The sequence below is a fragment of the Triticum aestivum genome, chromosome 2A (assembly GCF_018294505.1).
Source record: "Triticum aestivum cultivar Chinese Spring chromosome 2A, IWGSC CS RefSeq v2.1, whole genome shotgun sequence".
Classification (NCBI taxonomy): domain Eukaryota; kingdom Viridiplantae; phylum Streptophyta; class Magnoliopsida; order Poales; family Poaceae; genus Triticum; species Triticum aestivum.
Genome location: NC_057797.1, coordinates 64948407 through 64975275, shown reverse-complemented (window position 1 = coordinate 64975275; position 26869 = coordinate 64948407). Strand labels below are relative to the sequence as shown.

Sequence of the window (26869 nt, the reverse complement as noted above, 5' to 3'; positions counted from 1 at the left end):
AGTTAGGGGGAACACTTTCTTGAAATTATTACGAGGGATCATCTTATTTAAGCTACTGTCATTCTAAGCAAATAAGATGTAAAACATGATAAACATCACATGCAATCAAATAGTGACATGATATGGCCAATATCATTTGCTCCTTTGATCTCCATCTTCAGGGCTCCATGATCATCGTTGTCACCGGCATGACACCATGATCTCCATCATCATGATCTCCATCATCGTGTCTTCTTGAAGTTGTCTCGTCATCTATTACTTCTACTACTATGGCTAACACTTTAGCAATAAATTAAAGTAATTACATGACGTTTATGTTGACACGCAGGTCGTAAATAAATAAAGACAGCTCCTATGGCTCCTGCCGGTTGTCATACTCATCGACATGCAAGTCGTGATTCCTATTACAAGAACATGATCAATCTCATACATCACATATATCATTCATCATTCATCACAACCTTTGGCCATATCACATCACAAAACACTTGCTGCAAAAACAAGTTAGACGTCCTCTAATTGTTGTTGCAAGTTTTTACGTGGCTGCTATAGGTTTCTAGCAAGAACGTTTCTTACCTACGCCAAAACCACAACGTGAATTGCCAATTTCTATTTACCCTTCATAAGGACCCTGTTCATCGAATCCGATCCGACTAAAGTGGGAGAGACAGACACCCGCCAGCCACCTTATGCAACTAGTGCATGTCAGTCGGTGGAACCGGTCTCACGTAAGCGTACGTGTAAGGTTGGTCCGGGCCGCTTCATCCCACGATGCCGCCGAATCAAGATAAGACTAGTAATGGCAAGCAAATTGACAATATCAACGCCCACAATTACTTTGTGTTCTACTCGTGCATAGTAACTATGCATAGACCTAGCTCATGATGCCACTGTTGGGGATCGTAGCAGAAATTAAAAAATTTCTACGCATCACCAAGATCAATCTATGGAGTATTCTAGCAACGAGGGGAATAGGAGTGCATCTACATACCCTTGTAGATCGCGAGCGGAAGCGTTCGAGTGAACGGGGATGATGGAGTCGTACTCGCCGTGATCCAAATCACTGATGACCAAGTGCCGAACGGACAGCACCTCCGCGTTCAACACACGTACGGTTGGGAAGACGTCTCCTCCTTCTTGATCCAGCAAGGGGGAAGGAGAGGTTTATGAAGATCCAGCAGCACGACGGCGTGGTGGTGGATGCAGCAGGATCCCGGCAGGGCTTCGCCAAGCACAAGCGGGGAGGAGAGGTGTTACGGAGGGAGAGGGAGGCGCCAAGAGCAAGGTGCGGCTGCCCTCCCTCCCTTCCACTATATATAGGGGCTAGGGGGGGCGCATGCCCCCTTGGAGATCCCATCTAAAAGGGGGGGCCTGGGGGCAACGGCCCCCTTAGGGTTTCCAACCAGGGGGGCGCATGCCCCCTCGGGGGGGGGGGGGGCAATGGCCCCCTAGGGTTTCCAACCCTAGGCGCCTTGGGCCCTTGGGTGGGGCGCACCAGCCCATCAGGGGCTGGTTCCCACGCCACTTCAGCCCATGGGGCCCTCCGGGATAGGTGGCCCCATCCGGTGGACCCCTGGGACCCTTCCGGTGGTCCTGGTACAATACCGGTAACCCCCGAAACCTTCCCGCTGGCTGAAACTGAACTTCCTATATATAAATCTTTACCTCCGGACCATTCCGAAACTCCTCATGATGTCCGAGATCTCATCCGGGACTCCGGACAACTTTCGGATTACTGCATACTAATATCTCTACAACCCTAGCGTCACCGAACCTTAAGTGTGTAGACCCTACGGGTTCGGGAGACACACACACATGACCGAGACGCCTCTCCGGTCAATAACCAACAGCGGGATCTGGATACCCATGTTGGCTCCCACATGCTCCTCGATGATCTCATTGGATGAACCACGATGTCGAGGACTTAATAAATCCCGTATTCAATTCCCTTTGTCAATCGGTACGTTACTTGCCCGAGACTCGATCGTCGGTATCCCAATACCTTGTTCAATCTCGTTACCGGCAAGTCACTTTACTCGTACCGTAATGCATGATCACGTGACCAACCCCTTGGTCACATTGAGCTCATTATGATGATGCATTACCGAGTGGGCCCAGAGATACCTCTCCGTCATACGGAGTGACAAATCCCATTCTCGATTCGTGCCAACCCAACAGACACTTTTGGAGATACCTGTAATGTACCTTTATAGTCACCCAGTTACGTTGTGACGTTTGGCACACCCAAGGCACTCCTACGGTATCCGGGAGTTGCACAATCTCATGGTCTAAGGAAATGATACTTGACATTCAGAAAAGCTACAGCAAACGAACTACACGATCTTTGAGCTAAGCTTAGGATTGGGTCTTGTCCATCACATCATTCTCCTAATGATGTGATCCCGTTATCAATGACATCCCCATGTCCATACCCAGGAAACCATGACTATCTGTTGATCAACGAGCTAGTCAACTAGAGGCTCACTAGGGACACATTGTGGTCTATGTATTCACACATGTATTACGATTTCCGGATAATACAATTATAGCATGAATAATAGACAATTATCATGAACAAGGAAATATAATAATCATTTTATTATTGCCTCTAGGCATATTTCCAACACACGTGATGTGTTCGTGTGTCAACACTACTCCAACTTGGAAGGGGAGGAATCCTACTCTCGGAGGGAGTAGGACTCCCCTAGTGCGTGCCATAGAGAGGGCCAGCCCTCCCCCCTCCTCCACTCCTTTATATATGGACGAGGGGGGCACCCCATAAACACACAAGTTGATCATTGATCTTTTAGCCGTGTGCAGTGCCCCCTCCACCATAATCCACCTCGGTTATATCGTAGCGGTGCTTAGGCGAAGGCCTGTTCCGGTAGCAACATCATCACCGTCATCACGCCGTTGTGCTGATGAAACTCTCCCTCGAAGCTCTACTGGATCGTTAGTTCGCGGGACGTCACCGAGTCGAATGTGTGCAGATCACTGAGGTGTCATACCTTCGGTGCTAGATCGGTCGATCGTGAAGACGTACGACTACATCAACCGCCTTGTCATAACGCTTCCGCTTACGGTCTACGAGGGTATGTAGACGATACTCTCCCCCTCGTTGCTATGCATCATCATGATCTTGCGTGTGCGTAGGAATTTTTTTGAAATTACTTCGTTCCCCAACAACTTTTATCTCAACATAAAAAAATAAAGCTATCGACAAATTAAGGATGAAGCGATCATATCCTCTCCCCCCTCCCACACTGGCCCGCTTGGGTGACTCGGGGGCGATTCCTTAGCCTCGACGTGGAGCCCCTCCCCACCCCTCTCCTTCCTCGTTGCTGCCTGAGGGACCATCTCCAAACTTTCAATACAAATGAGGGAATAAAAATATTTTTTCCTTTTAAAAATGACCCCCTACCTAAGTATTATCCTCGCTATTCAAGCTTTGAGATATATGTTTTTGTACAAACAAAAAATACCCTCTAGACCTATCCATTTCATATCATACAACCCTTTTGCAAAGCATCCATATTTCTTGAGCCATGGCAATGTTCAACAATCTTTTTGGAGCATAAAAAATGCGTGAACTCAAAAGAAATAGTATGCGTGTTTCTTCATGATAACCAAAAAATATATTACATCCTTGTATATTACATAAGAGAAAATTCAAGCATTCATGTCTATTTCATGAGCAATATAAATAATTATGCACATTATTTATGAAAAACTATCGTTCAAACAAAAACAAATCTATGCATTATTCATTTACCATGATGGACCATGCTTTGGTGGGGCAAGGGTTAATATGCTCAAGTTATAGGATTATTTTTATCTTTGATGGGGCAAGGGTTGATACACTAAGTTATAAGGCTGCAATTGCAAAATATACAGTAAACTATAGTCGTGCATGAATATCCAAACATACAATGGTGATGATAATATGTGTGGCCACTCATTGGATGAGGAAAAATTTCATTCATTATTCAACCCTCCATTCTTAAATAGATCTTTTTTTGGGGGGGGGGGGTCTTCCAAAGAAAAGAAAATGCTTTTGGACATTCTCCAATGTAAAGTAAGTAGAAGAAATTTTTTTGTAGAAAAGTGAAAATCAGGGGCCAACATCGTATGACTGTGTTGAACGTAACCGGAAAGCAAAATGTCTATATTATAGTCATACCGAACTAGAATAATGCCTCGGACAAATGCTGACTATCATCCTTAATCAGTCCAAATAATTCCTGCAGTTTTTGGAGATTTCCATTCATGTTTTTGTCATTCACCAACCGACGGGAGCTTTCGCTCACTCCACTTAGCCTTTATTTAAGAAACTGAAAAATGTTTTTTTATCATTCTAAAAATTTCTGGAATTATTTTTATCAGTAGTGCACTTATGAGTTTACATATTAAACTACCAAATCTTGGAGGAAAACCTTTAAAATGTCAACTTAATGCATTCTAGAATGATATCCAAAGTGAAATGAAGGGTAGAGAAAAAAATTATTGGAGGGCGTATATATTTGTCTCACCCATGAACCAGGTGTCATGGGAATGATTCTGACAGTAAGAGAGTGGTAGGGAGAAGGAGCGTGGTCTAGCTATGGAATATGCGTGACACATGATGTTTACGAGTTCGGGCCCCTTGTGGTGGAGGTAAAGAACCTACGTCTCGAGCTGCTGGAGCGGTTTTCTTATGTCTCGATGAGTACAAACGGATGCTAACCCTTCTCCAAGTGCTATGTGGCGGCTTACATAGAGTACGGTGCCCCTTGAGCTAGCCCATCACAAGGAGGGGTTGATGGCTATGTTTATTACAGGCGTTACTATTAGTAACTGAAGGTTTAAACACTAGTAGCGACCGACGTTGTGCTCCTTGGTCGCTTCAGATCCCGTGTAGTCCCTTCGCCTCCCTTGTCCGAGTGCAGGTGGGGTAACTGAGTGATCGCATAGCAGCCGAGTGGCCAGATGACGCCCGAGTAAATGAATCACATCCGAGTGGATGAATGACAAAGTGGGATAATTCTGGATATACACGTGACTGTGCTTGTGGACCGGGGGCCTTACCATTTGTAGATGTGGGATCCTAGGTTAGTCCAAGATGTTTGCTTCTTGACCCTACCCATAGTAGGTGACCCCATCACCATGTGCACTAGAGCATAGAGCATAGATGTAGAGCTAGACTAGAGCAAGAAAAATTAAAATAATAAGGAAGGTGTCAATGGGAAATGTGTTTTTAAACCCCATATACTAATTAATAATGATATTCTTACAAACATCTATTACAATAGCCATAGTAATGGAAGGCACATTACTGACTAATAAACCTTCAGAACGACTATCAAAACAAAATTTTGCAATCACATGCGCCACTGCGTTGGCATCGCAGCTAATCTTAATCAGCCTAACAATATGGTCTTGATCAATGCACCTATGTGATGCTTTCTGGTAATCCTGAAAATCACCTTTGTAATTACCGACTTACCGGGCAACGTTTGGTGACCCCTAAGCCGAACAGTTGAGATTGTGAGTACATGTCACGATCATGTTTTTTTATGTTGGCATACATAATACATATGATATGTATTGTCACATGGAAATAAGTTGCTCTCGTGATATCTCATAAGCGGGACTATCCAATGCAAGTTCAATTAACGAACATCCATATTGTCCGTTTGATATATATGACCTGAAAACACGGTCATCAACAAATACATATACAGTCTATGTTTGTGTCCGGTTGTATACATTTTTTGAACAAACAAGGACTTATTCAAAATAATTATTGTATACATGCGAGCTAAATTGGACTAGCGAATCACATATACGTTAATAAATCTTATAATATTACTCATTCCGTAAATCTTGAAGATAACAAAACTAAAAACTTTATTATGTTTTATAAGGCATAATTCTGACAGTGATCGCACGAACTATGGTATGGCACTCCATTTAATACTCATATTTATGCCAGGGACCGCATTAATCCCCAGCACTGGGTCAATCATATACGGCCATGTGCATTGCAAAAGAAATTATGTATAGCCAATTAGCCATCGATGCCCTTGGAAGTTAGAAGATAAAAAATGTATTTTCATCCACCGTTTGCTCGTAGAATCATCTCTTAATGATCTACATTTAGAGGTTGGGTAATCATAGAGAGCATTGGATACACGGAATGTTGAATTGCGCGTCTGCATATTGGTGCATCCTATTATATATGGAACTTAATCATCTAAGACGTTGAAGCAACCATGAATATTCCACGCCTGAAAATCATGTGCTGTACTATTCCCTTCACAACATCTTCTATTGGAGATGCTCTTAGAACTGCATGAGTTCTATTGCATTTGTGAAGAAAAAAGATGAAGAGCAGCAACCATCATCGAACAGCTATCAGATGGATGGCCACTTGGCCACCACAATAGCCGCCATCTGCCTAGGAATGTCTAAGGTTTCCAGCCTGCTTGTCCAGCTGTTTACAGTATGCGTACATCCGTGCACAACACTTTGTCAAATAATATAGAGAAATACTTTTTTGTGGGATTAATATAGAGAAGTTGACTTTGGACAAAGCTATACCTTAAAATAATGTAGAAAGGGGAAGTATTATTTGTTTCAAATATTTATAGGAAGTAAGAGTACGATGCTTTTGAGCAATCAAAAGAAAAGACTACGTAGGTTGTGAATTTCGTTGACTTGGATGCACTGCATGGATGATACATCCGCGCATGATACATGGCTACTTGCTAATATCCAAGTCAATTCCCTGCAAAATGATTCTGCAACAGCTGGTTAATTTCAACTCGAAGATAAAACTTCTGGTTAATTTTACTATATCCATGATACATGCGTGCACGATGTACTCCGCGATGCACTCGGCGAGTTGCAGCAATACGACAAACCAGAGAAAGGACCGCGCCAGCGGATGGAAGGCCAGTTGACCAACACAAAACCGTTCCTCCAAAAACAAAAAAGCACACACACAGACACACAAAATCCAGGAGTGGCCAGGCCAGCGAGCGGCTATATATATCTTCATGGAATGCAGGGCATGCGCATTACACCCGAATCCATCTGCTATCGCTACTACAGGTAGTGGTCATGGCGTCTTCATCTCTATCAGTCGTGTTACTCCTGTGCCTGGCCGCGGCGGTGTCGGCGCAGCTGTCGCCGACGTTCTACGATTCGTCGTGCCCCGGGGCGCTTTCCACCATCAAGAGCGCCGTGGACGCCGCCGTGAGCAGCAACCCCCGCATGGGCGCGTCCCTGCTCCGGCTGCACTTCCACGACTGCTTTGTCCAAGCAAGTTTTTCACATACCACTTCTATAGCCTGGCTGGCCTTGTTTTAGTTTCGGTTTTGTTCATTTGCTTGCTAAACACCAGCGGTTAACCGTGCATATATAAATGTTGCATGGCTACGTACACGCAGGGCTGTGACGCGTCCGTTCTGCTGTCTGGCAACGAGCAGAACGCAGGCGGGAACGCGGGATCGCTGCTTGGCATGGACCTCATCCAGAAAATCAAGGACTTGGTGGAAGCCGCGTGCGACAACAACAAGCGCACCCTCATCGTCTCCTGCGCCGACATCCTCGCCGTCGCCGCCCGTGACTCCGTCGTCGCGGTACGAAGCGACCACCTTAATTTGCTCGCATGGCGAAGCGCCTAGTAGACCTGTCAGTTTGTGCACGTTCACGGAAACATAATAAATCAATTTTATTTTGCTGGCGCATATACAGTTGGGAGGGCCGTCGTGGACGGTTCAACTCGGGAGAAGGGACTCCACCACGGCTAGCGTGACACTGGCCAACAACGACCTGCCTCCGTCGTCCTTGGACGTCGCCGGCCTCAACACCAGATTCGCCGCCAAGGGGTTCAGCTCGATCGATATGGTCGCCCTCTCTGGTGCCCACACGGTTGGGCGGGCGCAGTGCAAGAACTTCAGGAACCGGCTCTACAACGAGGCCAACATTGATCCGGACTACGCCGCGAAGCTCAAGGCCAACTGCCCCCAGCCAACTGGCTCCGGCGACAGCAACCTGGCACAGCTGGACGACACCCCGACACCCATTAATGCAGACTCGTTCGACAACAGCTACTTCGTCAACCTCCAGCTCAACAAGGGACTCCTGCACTCCGACCAGGTGCTCTACACCGTTGGCGCCGGTGGTGCCACTGAGAACATGGTCGACAGCTTCGCGGCTAACCCGGAGACGTTCAGGAACGCCTTCGCATCGGCCATGGTGAAGATGGGGAACCTCAGCCCGTTGACTGGCTCCCAGGGAATGGTCAGGCGCACCTGCTCCAGCACCAAGGCGAACTAAGAATCGTCCTTGGCACCGAAATGATAGCGTGAACCATGTCTTTTTCTTTTTTTAACTAGCACAGTGGCCGTCTAATGCGAGGACATCATATTTTACTCTTCCAAAAATGTTTATTATTTATTTGTTGTTGACATTGATAAATTTTCATAGATGTAGCATTGATATTTATTTTGTATATGAATATATAATTGTGTTGGTAATAAATGTAATAAGAATTATAAAATGTATTTTTATGAAATCTGATGAGATTGATTCATTTTTAGAATAACATGTTTACATAGTCAGGCATGTAGTTGTGAGTAAACTAATAAAATATATATGTGCCCGAAAGATCAGTTGTTGTATGCTCTTTAGTGTAGTAGGTCAACAACTTTATGCAGTTAACCTTTTTTGTGCATGGCTGTATGGTGTAATCCCATTACATTCCTATTCGGTCTTCCCACCTAGTTCTTGCTTGTATTTTGTTTTTTGAAACTTGGTTTGCTTGTATATAAAATTGGATTCATCCTTTATTTAAAATATTTTTGTACAAATAAATCAACCATTTGGTTTGAGTAATCAATGCTCATCTACACACTTCTTTGTCGGTGCATGCTGGTGTCTAATCACTCAAACCATTTTATTTTGTGTATTGCCACTAAGAAATTTTGTATATGCTGACAGTACTAATTGTCTACACAACATAAGATGGTAACAATAATTCTTCTATAGTGCTCCATTCGTGTATCTATCCATTTCATTTATTTAGTATTGGTGTATGTGATGGAATGTTCTTTTGTGTGCAATTATGACGACTCTAGGCCGTGTTGTTTTCGATATGAAGATATACTTGTTATGATTTGTTTAGGTATGGAAGATCTAGTTTATGAGATATGTTTGGATACGTTTTGTAGATCAAACACACACCCCTTTTATATATTGTTACAGAGATCTAACATATGCTATCTGGTTATTGTACAGTTATGTAGATCTCATATGACACAATGGGCCACACACATGCCCAAGGCAACAATGGTTAGTACATTTTTGAAAGTTTTCTTTGTCCTAAGACGGTATTTTTTTTTCATTTTTTACCTATGACCATGTAATGAAATCTATTTTAAATTTTAATTTTGAATCATTAAATCTTCTTTCACTCTATTCATTGTTAGGTCAACATAAGCATAAATTTTAAGGAAAGTACTCGCTCCGATCCAAAATATGTGTCCCAGTTTTGAACTGAGGTTAGTTCAAAACTGCGACACTTATTATGGATCGTAGGCAGTAGTAAGTTAAATGAAGGAAAAAAAATAGATGTCAACTGATTGGACATGCCCGTATCAATTACTAAATAATATAATACAACAATGAAACCTTCCTAAAAGGAATTTAGAAGTAGATAGGAAAGAATGCAATAATTTATCCGTACCTTAGGAATAACTCGACATTGCTCGGTTCGCCCACAAACATGGGTTTGAACTTGTGACGACTAACTTGTTCTGAAATTGAATACACAAACATTTTGATAAATTTAAGTAGTTAAGTAGAAAAACACATAATATTATTACTTTTGTTTTGGAGTGCAACACAATAATGTATGCATTTTTCCATTGATGTGTAGGAGAGGATTAGAGAATTACAAAATAGATGTTAGAACCTACTTGTACATGTTTTTCCCAATGCTAAACTTTGTTGCTCCATCTCCTTTATATTGCTGCCCATATCCCTGCAATCTTGCATGTTACAACCCTCTCTTATTTTTCTTTCTGACTCAAATAGTGCCGACTTAAATTACTTCTTGAACATTGACAATGGATCCTTGATAGGAAGCCAATTGGACCGAGATCCTTGATATAAATCGTCGGTGACCCGTCACTACTAGGAAAAGGGCTATAGATAATATGGACACTAATGGCGCACCAGACATGTGGTGCGCCACTACTATATAGCATTGGCGCATCATGTGCTGGTGCGCCATCCACACCAATGGTGCGCCACTACTAACATATTTTTTTTTCAAAAATACTAATGGCGCACCAGGTAACAGTGCGTCATTACTAGTTTAACTAGTAATGGCGCACCACTCACCACGTGCGCCACTACTATAATTTTTTTTTGCAAAACTACTAATGGCGCATCACAAGCTGGTGCGCCATTAGTAACCAGGGTTACTAATGGCGCATTTTTGGGTGGTGCGCCATTAGTAACCTGGGACCAGCTAGATATTTTGGACAGCCACACCTACACACCCACTTTCCCCACTTCATTCTCTCCACCTCCTCCTCCAAACTTGTCTCGACTGCCTCCTCCTCCTCCTCACCTCATTTGCACCATAGATTCATCCAAGTTAAGTGGTTAAATTACCTTTTTTTGATAGGTAAGTAAGGGGAAAGCTATCTTTATGTTGTAAATCTACTTTTTTTCTTCCTCCAACAACGTGCACATGCACTTTTTATGGCCTAGCTAGATCTATGTATGTTTGTGGTGTTGCACATATGTTTGTGTTTGCAGGTACTGGTATTTGAAATGCGATAGTTGCAATTTTTTGCCGGAATGTTGATTCATTTCCGTTGAGGCGAGAATTTTGGCAATATGCACTCTTTTTGGTCCTATTTTTAGGGAAAGTCATGCCAAATTTTTTCTTGGTTCTAAAATATCGTTTTGCTCTACCCCGCAGGCGACCATGGTCCGCACGATGACCGAAGGCATCATGAATAGGTTTTTGAGCTCTGCGAAGGCTGAGATGCTTCAAAAGAATGAGACGGAGATAATATGTCCGTGTCGACGATGCAAGCTGAAGAGCCTTATTGCTGACCCGGATTCCGGGCAGGTGCGGGACCACCTGCTCTTGCGTGGTTTCATGGATGGCTATCGGTGGCAAGGTGATGAACATGATTATGAATTCGTCCATGGGGGATGGGCAAGAAATAAGGAAGGGCAGCAAGACAACCACCGCGGCGAGGGCGGGCGAGAAGACGAAGAATCTCCAGGACATGATCACGGCGGTGATGCTGTACACAGTCATCATGTAGAAGATGCCGGACATGATGATGAGGAAGATGAAGATGCCGGAGCAGACGACGATGGACCATCGATGGTCTGGGTGCAGGACCTTCATATTCAAGAGCTGCTTCTCAAGCAGACGGATAACGCAAGAGCTGCCGCCTGAGAGAAAGCCAAGCTGGATCAATTGGAGATAGACGCGGTTACTCCATTGTATGAAGGATGCAGGCCCGAGGATACCCGCCTGAAAGTAACGCTCATGGCTCTGGAGATGAAGGTAAAACATAAAATGACCGACGCATGCTTCGACGAGAACATGTCATTCTGGCACGAACGTCTTCCCAAGGGGAACAAGTGCCCGACCAGTTTCGAGGAGGCGAAGAAAATCGTGTGTCCTCTGGATTTACCGCATGTGAAATACCATGTGTGCATGAACAATTGCATCATTTATCGGGACGAGCACGTGGAGTCTACCATATGTCTGGTGTGCGGCGTCACTCGATACAAGAAGAGGAGGAAAGCTCCTCGAAAAGTGGTGTGGTACTTTCCGATCACTTCTCGTTTGCAGCGGTATTTCACGGACCCTAAGCTAGCAAAGCTCCTGCGTTGGCACACAGATAGGGAGGAGAAGAAGCAAGAAGATGAGGGAAATGATCCGGAGATAAATAAAAAAGACAAGATGCTGAGTCACCCTAAGGATGCGAGCCAGTGGCAAGCGTTGAACTTCGAACACCCAGAATTTGGGGACGATCCAAGGAACATCGTGCTGGGCACGAGCACCGATGGAGTCAATCTGTTTGGCAGCCAGAGAAGCACACATAGCACCTGGCCTTTGTTTATGTGGATGTACAACCTTCCCCCCCGGTTGTGCATGAAGAGGAAGTACATTCACATGAGTATGCTAATTGAAGGGCCGAAACAACTAGGGAACGACATCAATCTGTATCTGGGGCTGCTGAAAGAGGAGCTAGACACGCTGTGGAAAACGCCAGCCAATACGTGGGATGCCACAGAGAAAGAATATTTTCCTATGAGAGCCGCACTGCTCACGACGGTGCACGACTATCTCGGTTACGGATATCTCGCGGGGCAGGTGGTCCACGGATTTTCTGGATGCGTCAGGTGCATGGATGACACAAATCGCCAGCTAGATAGAGATCCCGGGTCTTCGAAAACCGTGTTGATGGGACATCGAAGGTGGCTTCGCGACGATGACCCATGGAGAAAACGCAAGGATCTGTTCGATGGTGAAACAAAACCCCGAAGACGCCCGCGTACGAGGAGTGGCGAGGAAATAGACGAGCTGTTGAAAATTTGGAAAGATTGCCCACTGCCGGGAAAGAAGCAAAAGGCGCTAGAGCCGGGAAAGAAGAGAAAGGCACCAGAGCTGCTCCTGAAGGTATGGAAAACGAGGTCTGTTTTCTGGGACTTGCCGTACTGGAAGATCCACCGTGTGCCTCACAGCCTTGATGTCATGCATATCACGAAGAACGTGTGCGAGAGTCTGCTTGATACCCTACTCAACATGCCAGAGAGGACCAAAGATGGGCCGAAAGCAAGGGCAGACTTGAAATCAATGGGCATCAGGGAGGAGCTTCACGCTAATGATGATGATGATGATAATGATGAGGCGAAGCAGGACACGGAAAGTCGTCGCAAAGGAAAAAAGGCCAAGAAGACTGGAAATGACTACCCTCCCGCGTGCTTCACTCTAAGTCAGGAGGAGATCGAGCAGTTTTTCACCTGCCTCATAGGAGTAAAACTTCCTTACGGTTACGCGGGGAAGATAAGAAAATACCTAGACCCAGCGAAGCAGAAGTTCAGCGCGATGAAGTCTCACGACTGTCACGTGCTGATGACGCAGATACTTCCAGTTGCAATCCGTGGGATCATGGACGCGCACGTCCGTGAAACGCTATTTGGCCTATGCAACTTTTTCGATGTCATCGCTCGGAAGTCGGTTGGCGTGAGGCAACTCAGAAGGCTACAGGAAGAGATCGTGGTGATACTATGCGAGCTTGAGATGTACTTCCCGCCCGCATTCTTCGACGTTATGGTGCATCTGCTGGTCCATATCGTGGAGGATATCATCCAACTCGGGCCGACGTTCCTGCACAGCATGATGCCGTTCGAAAGGATGAATGGTGTCATCAAAGGATACGTTCGCAACATGTCACGTCTAGAGGGAAGCATAGCTAGGGGCTTTCTAACCGAAGAGTGCATCTCCTACTGCACGAATTATCTAGGCATCGAGAACCCCGTTGGTCTGCCCGTCAACAGGCACCTCGGCAGGCTCACTGGATGGGGTCACCACGAGGGTCGCCGCGAAATGCATGTCGACTTCGAGGGTCGACTCGCCGACTTTGAAAGAGCAAACCTAGTCGCGCTACAACACATAGACATGGTCGATCCTTGGGTGGTGGAGCACAAAACCTTTATTGAGAAGACGTACAATGACCGAGGCCAACAGAGGACGGAAGGAGATATAATCAAAGAGCACAACTCATGTTTCACGCGTTGGTTCAAGGAGAAGCTTCTGTCGTACCCTTTACATGTGGATTCTTCCGCGGAAGAAAAACTCATATTTGCCTTGTCACAGGGCGCCGAGCACAACCTGATGACCTATGAGGTGTACGATATCAACGGCTACACATTCTACACCGAGGACAAGGACATGAAGAGCGATGGTTATCAGAACTCCGAGGTAACGATGGAATCCTACACCGGTAACGACAAGGACAGATACTACGGAAGGATCAAGGAGATCTGGGAGCTGAGCTACACTAGAGAGAAGGTCCCGATGTTCCGTGTCAGATGGGCCAAGAGCGTCCTAAAAGAAGACCGGTATTTCACCACCATGGTTATACCCGAAGCCAAATCCAAGACTGCAGGCGCAAACATCACCGCGAAAAATGAGCCATGGGTACTGGCTTCCAAGTGGACCAATGCTTCTTCATTACCGACCCGTCAAGCCCAGTCGTGTTGTCATGAGGAGAGGCAAAAGGAAGATCATCGGAATGGATGGAGTCGCCAATGAGTAAGACTTCGACAAGTATGGCGACTCGAAGATGGAACATGACGATGACGATGAAGTGCCATACACCACAAGAAGAAGCAGGACCATCCTACCTAAAGGACGTCCGTTCCACAGAAGAACTTCATTTGCGAAAAAGAAGGGTAAGAAGATTGTGAACTGATAGCTAGCTAAGATCGATTGTATTTAAATTGTAGCCTTCATTTCTCGATTGTATTTCGACATATTGAAATGATATTTCTTCTATTCTAGTGTCCTCCATCTCGATCGCTATCCCCCCTCGCCAGATCCCCCTCGCCGCCGAGCACCCCCCCGCACCCTCCCCCGCTCCACCGCTGATGACGACCCCCGCACCCTCCCCCGCTCCACCGCCGCCGACCCCCCCGCACCCTCCCCCGCTTCACCGCCGCCGACCCCCCGCACCCTTCCCCCTCTCCACCGCCGCCGACGACCCCCCACAACCTCCCCCGCTCCACAGCCACCGACGCCCCCCCGCACCCTCCCCCGCTCCACCGCCGCCGACGAACCCCCGCACCCTCCCCCGCTCCACCGCCGCCGACGACCACCCACCCCCTCCCCCCCCCCCCGAGCGAGACCTAGGGTTCAAGACGCTGATGCTGGCCCTCCGTTGGGCAACAAAAAATCCTAAAAAATACTAATGGCGCACCTCTAGGGGGTGTGTCATTGCTATCCAAAAAAAGATTACTAATGGCGCACCTTTAGGTGGTGCGGCATTGCTATCCAAAAAAGATTACTAATGGCGCACCTCTAGGGGGTGTGCCATTGCTATCCAAAAAAAATTCTAATGGCGCACCGCTAGGGGGTGCGCCATTGCTAAGCCTCCCCCTCGCCAACCCCCTTTCTTCCCCCAATCCCCCCAGCCCCACCCATACTGTGCCGACCCATCTCGCCCCTCGCCTCTCGCCACCGCCGCCGATCCCCACTACTAGGGAAAACCCTAGCAGTAGCGCTGGTTTTGTGCCCACTAGTAGCGCGGGTAGGCGCACTACCAATAAGGCGCTACAACTATTGCTTAGCAGTAACGTGTGCCCGCACGCGCTACTGCTAGGACAAGTAGCTGCAGTGTTTGTTCAATCCCATGCTAATGCTAATGTAACTACTGGCAACGCGTTTTCTATCCATCGCTACTAGTATTTTTTTTATTTTTTTATTTTTAGTGTATTTATGCGCCGTCATACAAATATTGGTACAATACCAGTTATGAGGTTTACATCATTATGTCCATAACAGTGTGTCAAATGAAGGTGGATTAGTTTCAAGTGGAGGCAATATGTTGTGCATGTCAAAAGTATACTACAAATCCAAACTTGATCTAGTTTGGACAAGTAGTACTTTCGATGTGCACCACATGTTGCCTCCACTTGAACCTAATCCGCCAACACAAGCTATTTAATCATCATCATAGTCATTACCACCAACATTAGCTATTTAATCATCATAGTCATAGTGTTGCACACATCATCATCTTCAAACTCTCATTCTAGCTAGCTAATCACCACCAACACTAGCTAATAATAATCATCATAGTCATTACCACCAACACTAGCTATTTTATCATCATAGTAATAGTGTAGCACATCATCATCCTCAAACTCATTTCTAGCTAGCTAATCACTCCTGCTGCTCTCTCTTAGGTAAAATAACATAAAACATGTGTAGCTCTCCTCCTTGATCAAGTTGGAGCATGCAGATGAACCTGTCTCCTAATTGTGGGTAGCACATCTGTTTGCTGCCCCCTAGTACTTCTCTGCGCTCCCCCGTCACATATTTGGTCTAGTCTTGCACTATTAAGCATTCATCGCTAATCTTGAATGCACTAAAGTAACATGTAGGATATCTTGGCCGTAAGCTAATAATACTCATGGTACCTTTAGTCTCGATCCCATAAGGCACAACATTCATCGGGAGTCCCTGTTGAAGAACATCGTATGGTAACATACTTAGCAATGAAGTTTAGCTTCACAAATAATGTATGGAAAAGATGCACTGAGGACAAATAGTAAAAATCTTACCATCCTTCCTAAATAGATGTGACCGTAGTTCATTACGAACACTATTGGTCGCATGTTTTCAGTACTAACATTTCTAAGTGCAGGAAGAAAATTTGTCTTGACAGTATCAAGATCCTCAAGCCATGAAACATAATGACTTAGCTCCTCGCAGTTTAGTTCAGCCCTGGGACATTAGTAGGTCCTGTCTACCAAGCGTTGGACATGTTTTCTTGCACCGAAATAAGCTGACAATACAAATTAGTTGTCAACTATTTTTGAATAAACAATATCAAAGACATAAATATGGTTGAGAAACTTACATAATGGTGTAACTAGAGGCATCTACACATCGACCCAGATGTCGGTATTACCTTCAATATCATCTTCTGGACGAATATCAAAGGTGATAACCATATCAGGCTCAAATGCATAAGTCTTGCATAGTGCTCGCCATGTTTTGCATCCAAAATAGGTGTAGTTGTCTAAATTGTATAATTTTGCGTGGAAAATATAACCATGCTCGATCTTCAAGTAAACTTTCTTTACCTCCATAGTATGACTGAAACCTATCTTATCCAATACAAAAACTCTTGCATGGCAGGGGATACGCTAGTAGAATAGTAAAAAAATATAAGTTGAAGCAAATGAGCAGATGTCATGCTTAATTACGAAAAAAGACTTGCCGTTGTGACTTACTGTATCCACTTCGAAGTTCTCGTCCAGATTGATGCTGAAGCGCCTACCATCATCTAGGAAGATTCCGTCGTACAGGCCGTGCTCGTCTTCGCAGTATTTGCAAATACCGAAATCCTTTTTGTCGTTAGACATTTACTATGTTCATAGTTAAAACATTAATTGAAAATTGATCAAAGCCAACTACCAGGATACTCAACACATAAATCTGGGGCACTCGATATTTCCTACATATTCTGGCAAAAGTCATGCCAAAATTCACAGAAAAATCCGGCAAGACCTTTGCTAAAATAGGACATATCGAGCGCTTGAAATTTACCGGAACGGAAATGAATCAACACTCCGGCAAAACATAGGCCACTCGGAGGTGTAACCTGCAAACATGACGGGCCACTTGGATATTGAGCAACACAATATATACATTTCAAAATATCTTATAGGACTGCTAAGTAGCATGCATTCAATAAGCAAAAGTAAATCATCTCATGCGTCCGTACAGCGTCGAATATTATCACTAATACATCCCGAATAGTGTCATACATATAACATCACTAGTACAACTAAAACCCTAGCACACGACGGGTATTGGCGCGGGCGGTGGACACCCATAGAGAAAGAACCATCACGGGATCATAGCTCCAGTGAGATCCCTGGAGAACCTGCCAGGTATTAGAGAACATGTGCTCCAACGCAAACAAGTACCGACGGACATGCGCGTCCTCCTCACTGACACGGTGATGCACCACCTCCGCGGAGTCCTCGAGCCTCTGGACCGTCACTGGCCCACGCGACCGCCACCAAAGAAGGTTCAGGTCAACGACAGGCTGGCTCCTCACCAACCTGCGCCCCCCGGTAGGTAGCGCCTCCCTGTACCACCCCGGCGGAGCCCAGTCCCGGACATGGCCCATCTGGTCAAGCAGGTGTCGTCCTCCGCCGACTCCACGACGAGGATGCAGCATAGGCATCGTCCACGTCGATGCGAGAAAAATTGCTTTAACTAAAAAATAGCAACAAGTTCTTACTAACGAGTTCTATTAATTCAATTAGTTCTTACTAAAAATAAACTTACTATAAATAATACTCATGGTACCTAATACCTAATTAGTACCTAGTTCTTTCTAACTAATTAGTACCTAGTAACTATTGCCCTAATTACCATATAAGTAATTAACTAACTAGCACTAAAAATAGCCTAGGGTTCATACTAACTAGCACTAAATAGCTAGGGTTCATACTAAGCAGAGAAGAGGGATCGGAAGGGGAAAGTGCTTACAGAGGGCGGGGAGAGAGATGGGGTCGGGGGAGACGGCGGCACCGATGCACGGCGAGGCGGGGTCGGGGGAGATGGCGGCGAGGCGGGATCAGGGGAGACGGCGACGAGGCGGGGTCGGGGGAGACGGCAGCGAGGCGGGGTTGGGGGAGATGGCGGCGAGGCGGAGGCGATGAGGAATAGTAGATGAGAATTGGGGGAGGAAGCAGAGGAGAGGGAATCAGGCCGCGCGGGGGGGGGGGGGGGAGGGGGGTTAGGTGAAAATAGCTTTAATAGTAGCGTGGGGAGGCAAAACACGCTGCTGCTAAAATCCGTAGTAGTAGCGCTGTTCATAGAAGGGCGTTACTACTATACCTAGCACGTCGGGAACGGTGTGGCAATTATAGTAGTAGCGCGTTTTGTCCCTGCCGCGCTACTGCTAAGCGGGTAACAGTAGCGCCGTTCTAGCAGACGCGCTACTGCTAAGTAGCAGTAACGCCTCTTTTTAACAATCGCTACTGGTAACATTCTGTGTATAAGGTTTTCCCTAGTAGTGCCCCTTCCACCCACCGGTGACCTCGCTCCCGGGCTCCGCCGCCCCTACCCACCCCCTCCCTCGCCTTCCCAGCCCTCCAAACCGTAGAAACCCGCTGCGCCCAGACCCACTGCGCCGCCCCGACCGAGACCCACTACGCCGCCCCGCCGGAGACTTGGAGCCTCGGAGCCCAGACCCACTGCGCCGCCCCGACCGAGACCCACTACGCCGCCCCGCCGGAGACTTGGAGCCTCGGAGCCCAGACCCACTGCGCCGCCCCGCCGAACACTTGGAGCCTTGGAGCCGCCCCACCCCTGCCACCTCACCCACAGGAGGGCCATCCACGTCCATCAGGAGAGGAGGCCCGCCTCCCCCAAGCTCGCCGTCTCCGCCCTCCGTTGTCTCCGCTCCGTCCACCACCTCATCATGGTCAGGTAATCCCTCTCTCCTCCCTCCCGGCCATGCCCTCCCGGCCATGCGCTCTTCTCTGTTTTGCTAGGTTTAGGTCAAATCCCTCTCGAATTTAGATCAAATTAGTTTTAGCAACAAGAATTCAGGAAGCTTGCTTGAGTTTGTGTCCTTTAATGTGTAAATCTGCAGTTCAAGGCACTGTTTGTAGTTGTAGCCACTCCTTGCTGCTAGTTCCTCAAGGAGTTCTGCTCAAAATTAGCTCAACAAGTTGCTCAAATTTTATGTAGTCAAGCTTCCAAATTGGATTTGCTGTAGTCAACCTATTAATATTTGTTAGTTTTGAAAATTCAGTTTATTCGGTTACTGAAAATTCAGTAAATTTAGTTAGGCACACAAATTTCAGAACTTTGGTGTGCCCTAGTACTTGGTGTTTGTAGAAAACCAGGAGTGTCAATGTGCCCCAGTACTTGATGTTCACTTTTTTTGCTATCTAAATTGAGTGTCATTATTTTGTTTGCACCTGTTCTTATATGGGTGAAACTTCACTTGTTTTTAGGCTAGTGCAGGGTGTTGCTTTATTCTGTAAAGATGATGATCATCTTTTACAGAAAACAATTTGTGTGCTAAACAAAGGTTAGGTTCAGAGATAGTGCTGCATTGTTGAGTTTTACTCCTTTTGATGTAGTAAATTTATTGACTGGTGTTTATCTTACCCTGTTCCATTGAGTAGTAAATCATTATTGGCTTGTATAGATGTCAGCATGCTCCCTTTCTACTCATTTTAGAGAACCTGTTCTTCACTTCTAAGAGTTGTTGTATTGAATGGTAGTTCTCATCCATTGGGGTTTTGATTGACATTGCACATTTGCAATGGAGTTTTATATATCTTTAGCATGCTTTAAATTATAAAATTCTAATATTCAGTATTGATAGGTTATTGAGGTAGTTGATATGGACACAAAGCAGTGTTGGTTGTTAGTCTGATATGAATCTAGAAGTGTTGATTTTCCTTGGTATATGTTGTGTTCAGTTTTAGGAGGAGTTCAGAACAGTTAGGAAAAGGTCATGTCTCCGACCATCGTGTCGTGATGATTTTGCAAGTACCCCGAGAGGCCCTTGAGTTTGCTGGAATGTCAATAAACTTCTGTTCCGGCAAATTCGGGTACTCCATATGTCCTATTTTCAACAAAGGTCATGCTGAAATTTTCCGTGAATTTTAGCATGACTTTGCTAAAAATAGGACATATGGGGTACTTGTGACTAATGCATGGGCCGGGGTATCTTAGTACTTAATTAAGTAGGACCAACTGCCCCTTTATTCTTGCTGCATTCAACCATAGGTGGCAATTGAGCAAAGTGATTAGGCCCAACTTAGAATTCTCCTTCCCAGCTTAGCTTTTAGGATGCCTCGGTGTCGATAAACCCTAAATTATAAAACCTTGGCTTTTAGGGTGCCTCGGTGTCGAGAAAAACCTAAATGATGAAAGCTTAGGCTTTTAGGGTGCCTCGACGTCGACAAACCCTAAATGATAAAAGCTTAGCTTTTAGGATGCCTCGGTGTCGACAAATCCTAAATGATGAGACCATGATCTTGTTCCTTGACAATAACCAACTTTTTGACAAAACTTTTTTCCTATTTAGAGCGAAACATGGCCCACAACGATGAGGCCGGCGGTTCGGGCAAGCAATTCTGGGAGCTGTCCCAAGAGATGGAGGAAGAACCTCACCGCTATGAGGACGCCGCGGAAGACACCGATCCTGACTACACAACCCCTAGTGGCGTCGGGGATGACACCACTGATGGTGCCGCCGAGGATGCCACCACTGATGATGGCAGCGCACGCACAGATGGCAGCAAACTGAAGAGGCAACAGAAGGACCGGCGCCCGAACGTGCTCCGCACCGTCAAGGAGGAATTTACTCAAGTGAACTCCGATGGGCATCCAACGATGCCCAAAGAATTAGTCAAGGGGTACTCGCTTCAGCTCGGGTGCATTCTCCGGAGCACCATCTCGATCAACACCGAGAACCTAAGGCATAAGGACCGAGGGAATTTGCGCAACCTCCTTTTCACAAAGATGCACGAACAATACAAGTTCCCCGCTGACTTTGTAAACACACGCCTCTCAGGGAATAAAGTGAATAGTGCCGCCCTCACGACGATGAGCACGGCCCTGTATACTTGGATAAGCGTAGTGAAGAGAATGATTGGCAAAGGTGATAGTTATGAGAAGATCAAGGCGAAAAATCCTTCGATCAGCGAAGATGACTACAAGGAGTTCAAGATCAAGTGTGAGAGCAGCGAAACCTCCGAATCAAGTCAGTGGGGGAAAGAAATGCGGGAGTTGAACTTAGGGGAACACAAACTCCGTCCCGGCGGTTACAGAGTGGCGGAGCCTATATGGGACAAGGAGGACGCAGAGCGTGCCGAGCAAGTCCTACTGCCCCGCTTCAAGAAATACCGTGACAAGCAAACCAGGAACTATGTCAGGGCCCGGTACAAGGAGGACCCGGTAACAAAGGAGCTTACCACAGATCCGAAGACCAGGGCGCTTAAGCTTGTTCTGGTAAGGAATACACCCCCGCATAATTATCTCCATATGGTTGCATTCTAATTAATGAAGCAAAATTTCTAAATGGTTCACATTCCTTCCGCAGGAGACTGAAAGTAGTAGCGCGGGGTCGTCTCAGAGCACCCCTTGGGACAACACTCTAAATAGGGCGTTGAAAGTAATGAAAAACAAGGATAAGCTCAGTAAGCCGTCGTCAGCTTGTCGTGTGGCCGGCAAAGGCTTGTCCACAAAATGGCCGTCATACTATAACGCTGGTGGGCGAAAGGAGAGAAAGACCAGCTCAGAAAGCCAGTCGCGCGAGGTTCAAGAACTCAAGGCACAAGTGGCACGGATTCCGGAGATTGTACAAGAGCAAGTGCAACAATAACTGGGATCGACGCTCACCGCCATTGTGCCTACCTTGATTCAGGGGCTGACGACGTGGATTGCGGGCGGCCAACATGGGCCCCCCCAGATCCCAGCTTCACGGCCAGCAACTCGCACAACGTGCAGGTGGCGCCATTGGTGTCTCCGGCGGAGGCGGTATTGGTGTCTCCTACGCCGGCACGGGCATTGGAGCTTAATGCACCCAGGTGTACGCCGGCCGGCACCTCGGCAGCAAGCGGCCCCTCCGTCAGTTGCACGCCCGCCGTTGGCGGTGCCTCGACATTAGCCGAGCTCGACGCCATCACGGTAACTAATTAAGCCTCTCGGCCGATGACTTCATCTCCTTGCCTTCGACTGGGCATCCCTGACGCCCTACATGTTTTTGCAGGGCGCCGCCGACGTTCTATGCACTCTCCTGCACTTCGTGGGCGGCGAGTTGATCGATGTCGCCAAGGGCAGAATCGTTCAACTGGGCAACCCCGTGTTCCACGGTAATCCGATGCCACCCACCATGTATAGGGTTGAACTGGTTCGGGTGCTGCTAGGCTGCGACGAGTTGTTACCTCCGATTCGACCCGCTAGGGCCGACGAAGATGATGTGATGACCCTCAGCACCTGCGTAAGCCAGACCCTGCTTTGGCCGAAGAGCCAGATTCGTTTGGGGGCGAGGGACACCACCCCGCAAACAACACCGCCAGTCGTGCCGGCGCCAAGCCATGGCAAGACCGCCGCAACGCTACCGGACATGTCGGACATCCCTATGGCACAGGATCCAAACATGCATATGGCACAGGATCAGGACGACAACGACAACGACGACGGTACATTTACCAACGTCGATAAGTACTTTGCCGAACATGGGTACGGTGACGAATTCTTCGGGCCTCCTTCTCAAGAACCCAACCCTGAAAAAGACGACCGCGATCATGCTGGTACCGCGGAGAAACCAAATTGCAACAGGCGTCGTCTGGCGTTCAGTTCTTAGGAGACGCCTCCAGCTGCCGCCTTCACCGAGCCTCAGATAGCCAAGGGCCAAATATTATTAGCCCCAACACACTGCAGAAGGCGGTCTGTGAGCAGAACTCGATCCCATTACAACACAAGAAGAAGGGACGGAAAATAAAGAGTAACAAGGGTGCCAGCCAGCCGGCACCGAGTAAGATCCATGCTCAGGACGGTCCACCTTCACCTAAGGATATGTCGAGGAGGGTGCATGTGGCGGGTAGGCCGATGCTATCGACTAATCTGCTAAATTCTGCAACCGGTGCTATGCGGAGTCTGCATGATAGTGTTCTTTCTTTGGAGAAGCGGCGTCTCTCCGAGAATGATGTGGCATACCCGGTTTTCGTGGCCAAGGTGCCAGAGGGCAAGGGCTTTGTGGATAACGCCATCGGGGGTACGATTGTCCTGCGGTTTGATGACATCTTCGCTATGTTTAACCTTCATCCGCTGCACTACACCTTCGTTCGACTATTTTCGCTGAGTATGGAGATTTGGATCATTAGAGACAAGACCCCGGACATCGTGATAGTCGACCCCTTCTACATGCGTGCCAAGATCTTGGGCGGCGCTAGGGACCGGCAAGTCGCGATTTCTTACCTCGAAGGCGTCATTCTGGCAAACCCAGATAAGGATAACTTCCTCGTGTCTTAGTTTCCCGAGTAAGTCATCCCCTCACCGCCCCGTAACATATGATTTCTTAGATTTCGATCGTTTTTTTTTCTAACATTCCGTGTTTTGTGTAGTGACACATATTGCACACTCATCCTCTTGAGCCCGAAATATTTCATGGCCACGTATTTCAACTTGGACCGTCAGTCGAAGAAAGACTACACAAATATCAAGAAAGTTCTTGATGATGTTCTCCCTGGCTACGCCAGATCTAGAGGCACCTTCACCAGGCTAGTTCGTAGGTATGGCAAGCACATGTTCGCCCACACTACGACGTTCCCCTGTGTCAAGCAGCCGCCTGGCGGTCATAAGGATTCCTACTACGCCCTCCATCACATGCGGGCGATTGTACGGGACCATAATCACCTTCTGCTACCAAATAATCTCAAAGATTGGGCCGCAAGATTTTCAGCAATCTAGGACGCGGACATCAGACAAGAATTCTTTCGCATCCAGTCGGAGTTTGCGGAAATCATCCACCAAGATGTCCTTCGTACCTCGGGACAGTTCTACCTCAGATATCAACCGTCCAACAGTGAGATAGGCACAACGCTACAAATGCAGGCTGACAACGCCTGCGATTTCATGACCATCACGAGAGACGACAGCTTCATCCATGCTCCGGTCCCTGAGTCGAGTCGAAAGTAGTGATGCTATGTGTAGTTCTGAAACATCGATTAGCTCATGTTATAATTAAACTTTAATGAACTTGCATGTCTCTTTGGTTTGGACAGTCGTTCAACTTATATGTAATTGATGCTATTTATTAGTAGGACCATGAATCGTGCTATTAGTGTGTTGCTTTTCTCTTTTGATCCTTTTGTTGCATACTTATATATTGCTTATGTATTGTCTGTGAATTGTTACTAACGTTTTGTTTGGCTAGTGCATAGAGATGCCGTTGTATGTCGTGTACAAGGGTAAGGTTTCCGGAGTCTACAACAACTGGGAGGAGTGTCGGAGACAGGTTCACCATTTCAGCGGTAACAGTTACAAAGGGTACACCACTAGGGCGGAGGCGGAAGTTAGATACACGCGCTATCTAGCGGGAGAGAGGAGGGAGCGTTGGAGGAAGCGGATGAAGACCAGTTTTATCCTGATGATGCTCATCGTGATGACCGCAACTCTCTTCTATGTGATGTTAGTTTAGATGATCGATATCGACTTGTAATGTGAAGATAAACTCGCTACTCGCGGTTTCGAGACTTATAGTGTTCTAACTTTGTTCGGTATTTTAAATTCGGACACTAATATGTTGAATTGTATTCGAAGACTAATCTTCTATTGTATTCGATAAGTCTGTTGTTTATATGTTGTGCTCTCTATATTATGTGCGGTAATATGTTTTGTAACCTGTGCAAATATTAGAAAAGAAAAAATTCCTAATATTCATACTAGTGGCGCACCACTCACCACACTAATGGCGCACTGCAAAAAGGACTCTAATGGCGCATCATCCACTAGTGCGACATTAGTATGCCAAAGCACATGAGTAAATATGGCCCCCTGGGAGGCATACTAATGACGCACCGTGGGCTATACTAATGGCGCACTGCATGGTGCGCCATTAGCATATACCAAATACTAATGGCGCACCACAGGTGCGCCATTAGTAAAAAATACTAATGGTGTGATACTAGTGGCGCACCTGTAGTGCGCCATTAGTAGGCAAAACAGATGCGCCACTAGTAGGCTTTTTCCTAGTAGTGCGTGTTGAAGATCCTCTTCATCGAGGCCAGCAAAGTATGTACAGATGTCAAATTTAGAGCCACAATCCAGGCCATCATTTGATAGAATGTCTCTCCAAAGTATATATGTCCAAATAGCTTGGCTAGCCAATGATCACAGATGTGTTTGCACATTATAATACTGTTGAGGTGATTACATGTCAACTTAGCACCTATTCATTTAAATTTCTTGAAATACATAACATGTTCACCATAATTTTAAGAGGGCCGTCATGGACACTTCAACTAGGGAGGAGGGACTCCACCATGGCTAGCGTGACACTGGCCAACAATGACCTGCCTCCGCCGTCCTTGGACGTCGCCGGCCTCAGCAGCAGATTCGCCACCAAGGGGTTCAGCTTGACCGATATGGTCGTCCTCTCTGGGGCACACACGGTTGGGAGGGTGCAGTGCAAGAACTTCAGGAACAGGCTCTACAACGAGGCCAACATCGACCCGGACTATGCGACGAAACTCAAGGCCAACTGTCCCCAGCCAACCGGCTCTGGCGACAGGAACTTGGCCCAGCTGGATGACACGACGGCAACCATGAACGCGGACTCGTTCGACAACAACTACTTCCTGAACCTCCAGCTCAACAAGGGGCTCCTGCACTCCGACCAGGTGCTCTCCACCATTTGCGCCGGTGGTGCCACTGAGAACATCGTCGACAGCTTCGCGGCTAACCCGGAGACGTTCAGGAACGCCTTCGCCTCGGCCATGGTGAAGATGGGGAACCTCAGCCCATTGACTGGCTCCCAGGGAATGGTCAGGCGCACCCGCTCCAGCGGATGCAGATTTTTAGAGCTTGGGCTCGTGGACACCTCCTATTCTTACCCTTTAATATAGCTTTGAGATCCGTGCCAGACAACTAACTTACAACATGAAATTTTCTCTTTTTTGTTCCTTCCAAATAAAACAACATATGAACATAAAACTTTGCAAGATAGCGAAACATTCTTACTACACTGTGAGAAAAAACTTATAGATTTTTTTGGCCGACATAAATATACAAAATGAGATTTTCAATATTAAAAAAATATATTTTTTAGTATTTATGATGCATGAAAAAATCTGAAAGTTTTTTCCCACATTCTAGTTAGAATGTTTTGTTGTGCTGCAAAGTCTGAAGTTCATATGTTGTTTTATTTAAAAGAAACAAAAAAGACAAATGTTCTTGCATGAATCTCAATGCATAGATGGATGGCTAGATAAGGAGGTGCACCCAAGCCTGTGAATCGTCCTTTGCACCGAAATGATAGCATGAACCATGTCTAAGGAGGTGCTCTACAGA

At 46.5% G+C, this 26869-nt stretch overlaps 2 protein-coding genes across 2 annotated transcripts; both read left to right on the top strand.

The window, feature by feature from the left end:
* The first annotated feature begins 7101 nt into the window (after window positions 1–7101).
* LOC123184736 (peroxidase 2-like) lies at window positions 7102–8322 on the top strand. The gene is made up of 3 exons (XM_044596809.1): window positions 7102–7302; window positions 7431–7622; window positions 7738–8322. Exons 1-3 carry the CDS (start codon window positions 7102–7104, stop codon window positions 8320–8322), a joined length of 978 nt encoding a protein of 325 aa, XP_044452744.1.
* A 17457-nt stretch (window positions 8323–25779) lies between these two features.
* Window positions 25780–26424, top strand: LOC123191509 (peroxidase 2-like). The gene has a single exon (XM_044604218.1). It carries the CDS (start codon window positions 25780–25782, stop codon window positions 26422–26424), a length of 645 nt encoding a protein of 214 aa, XP_044460153.1.
* The last annotated feature ends 445 nt before the right edge of the window (window positions 26425–26869 follow it).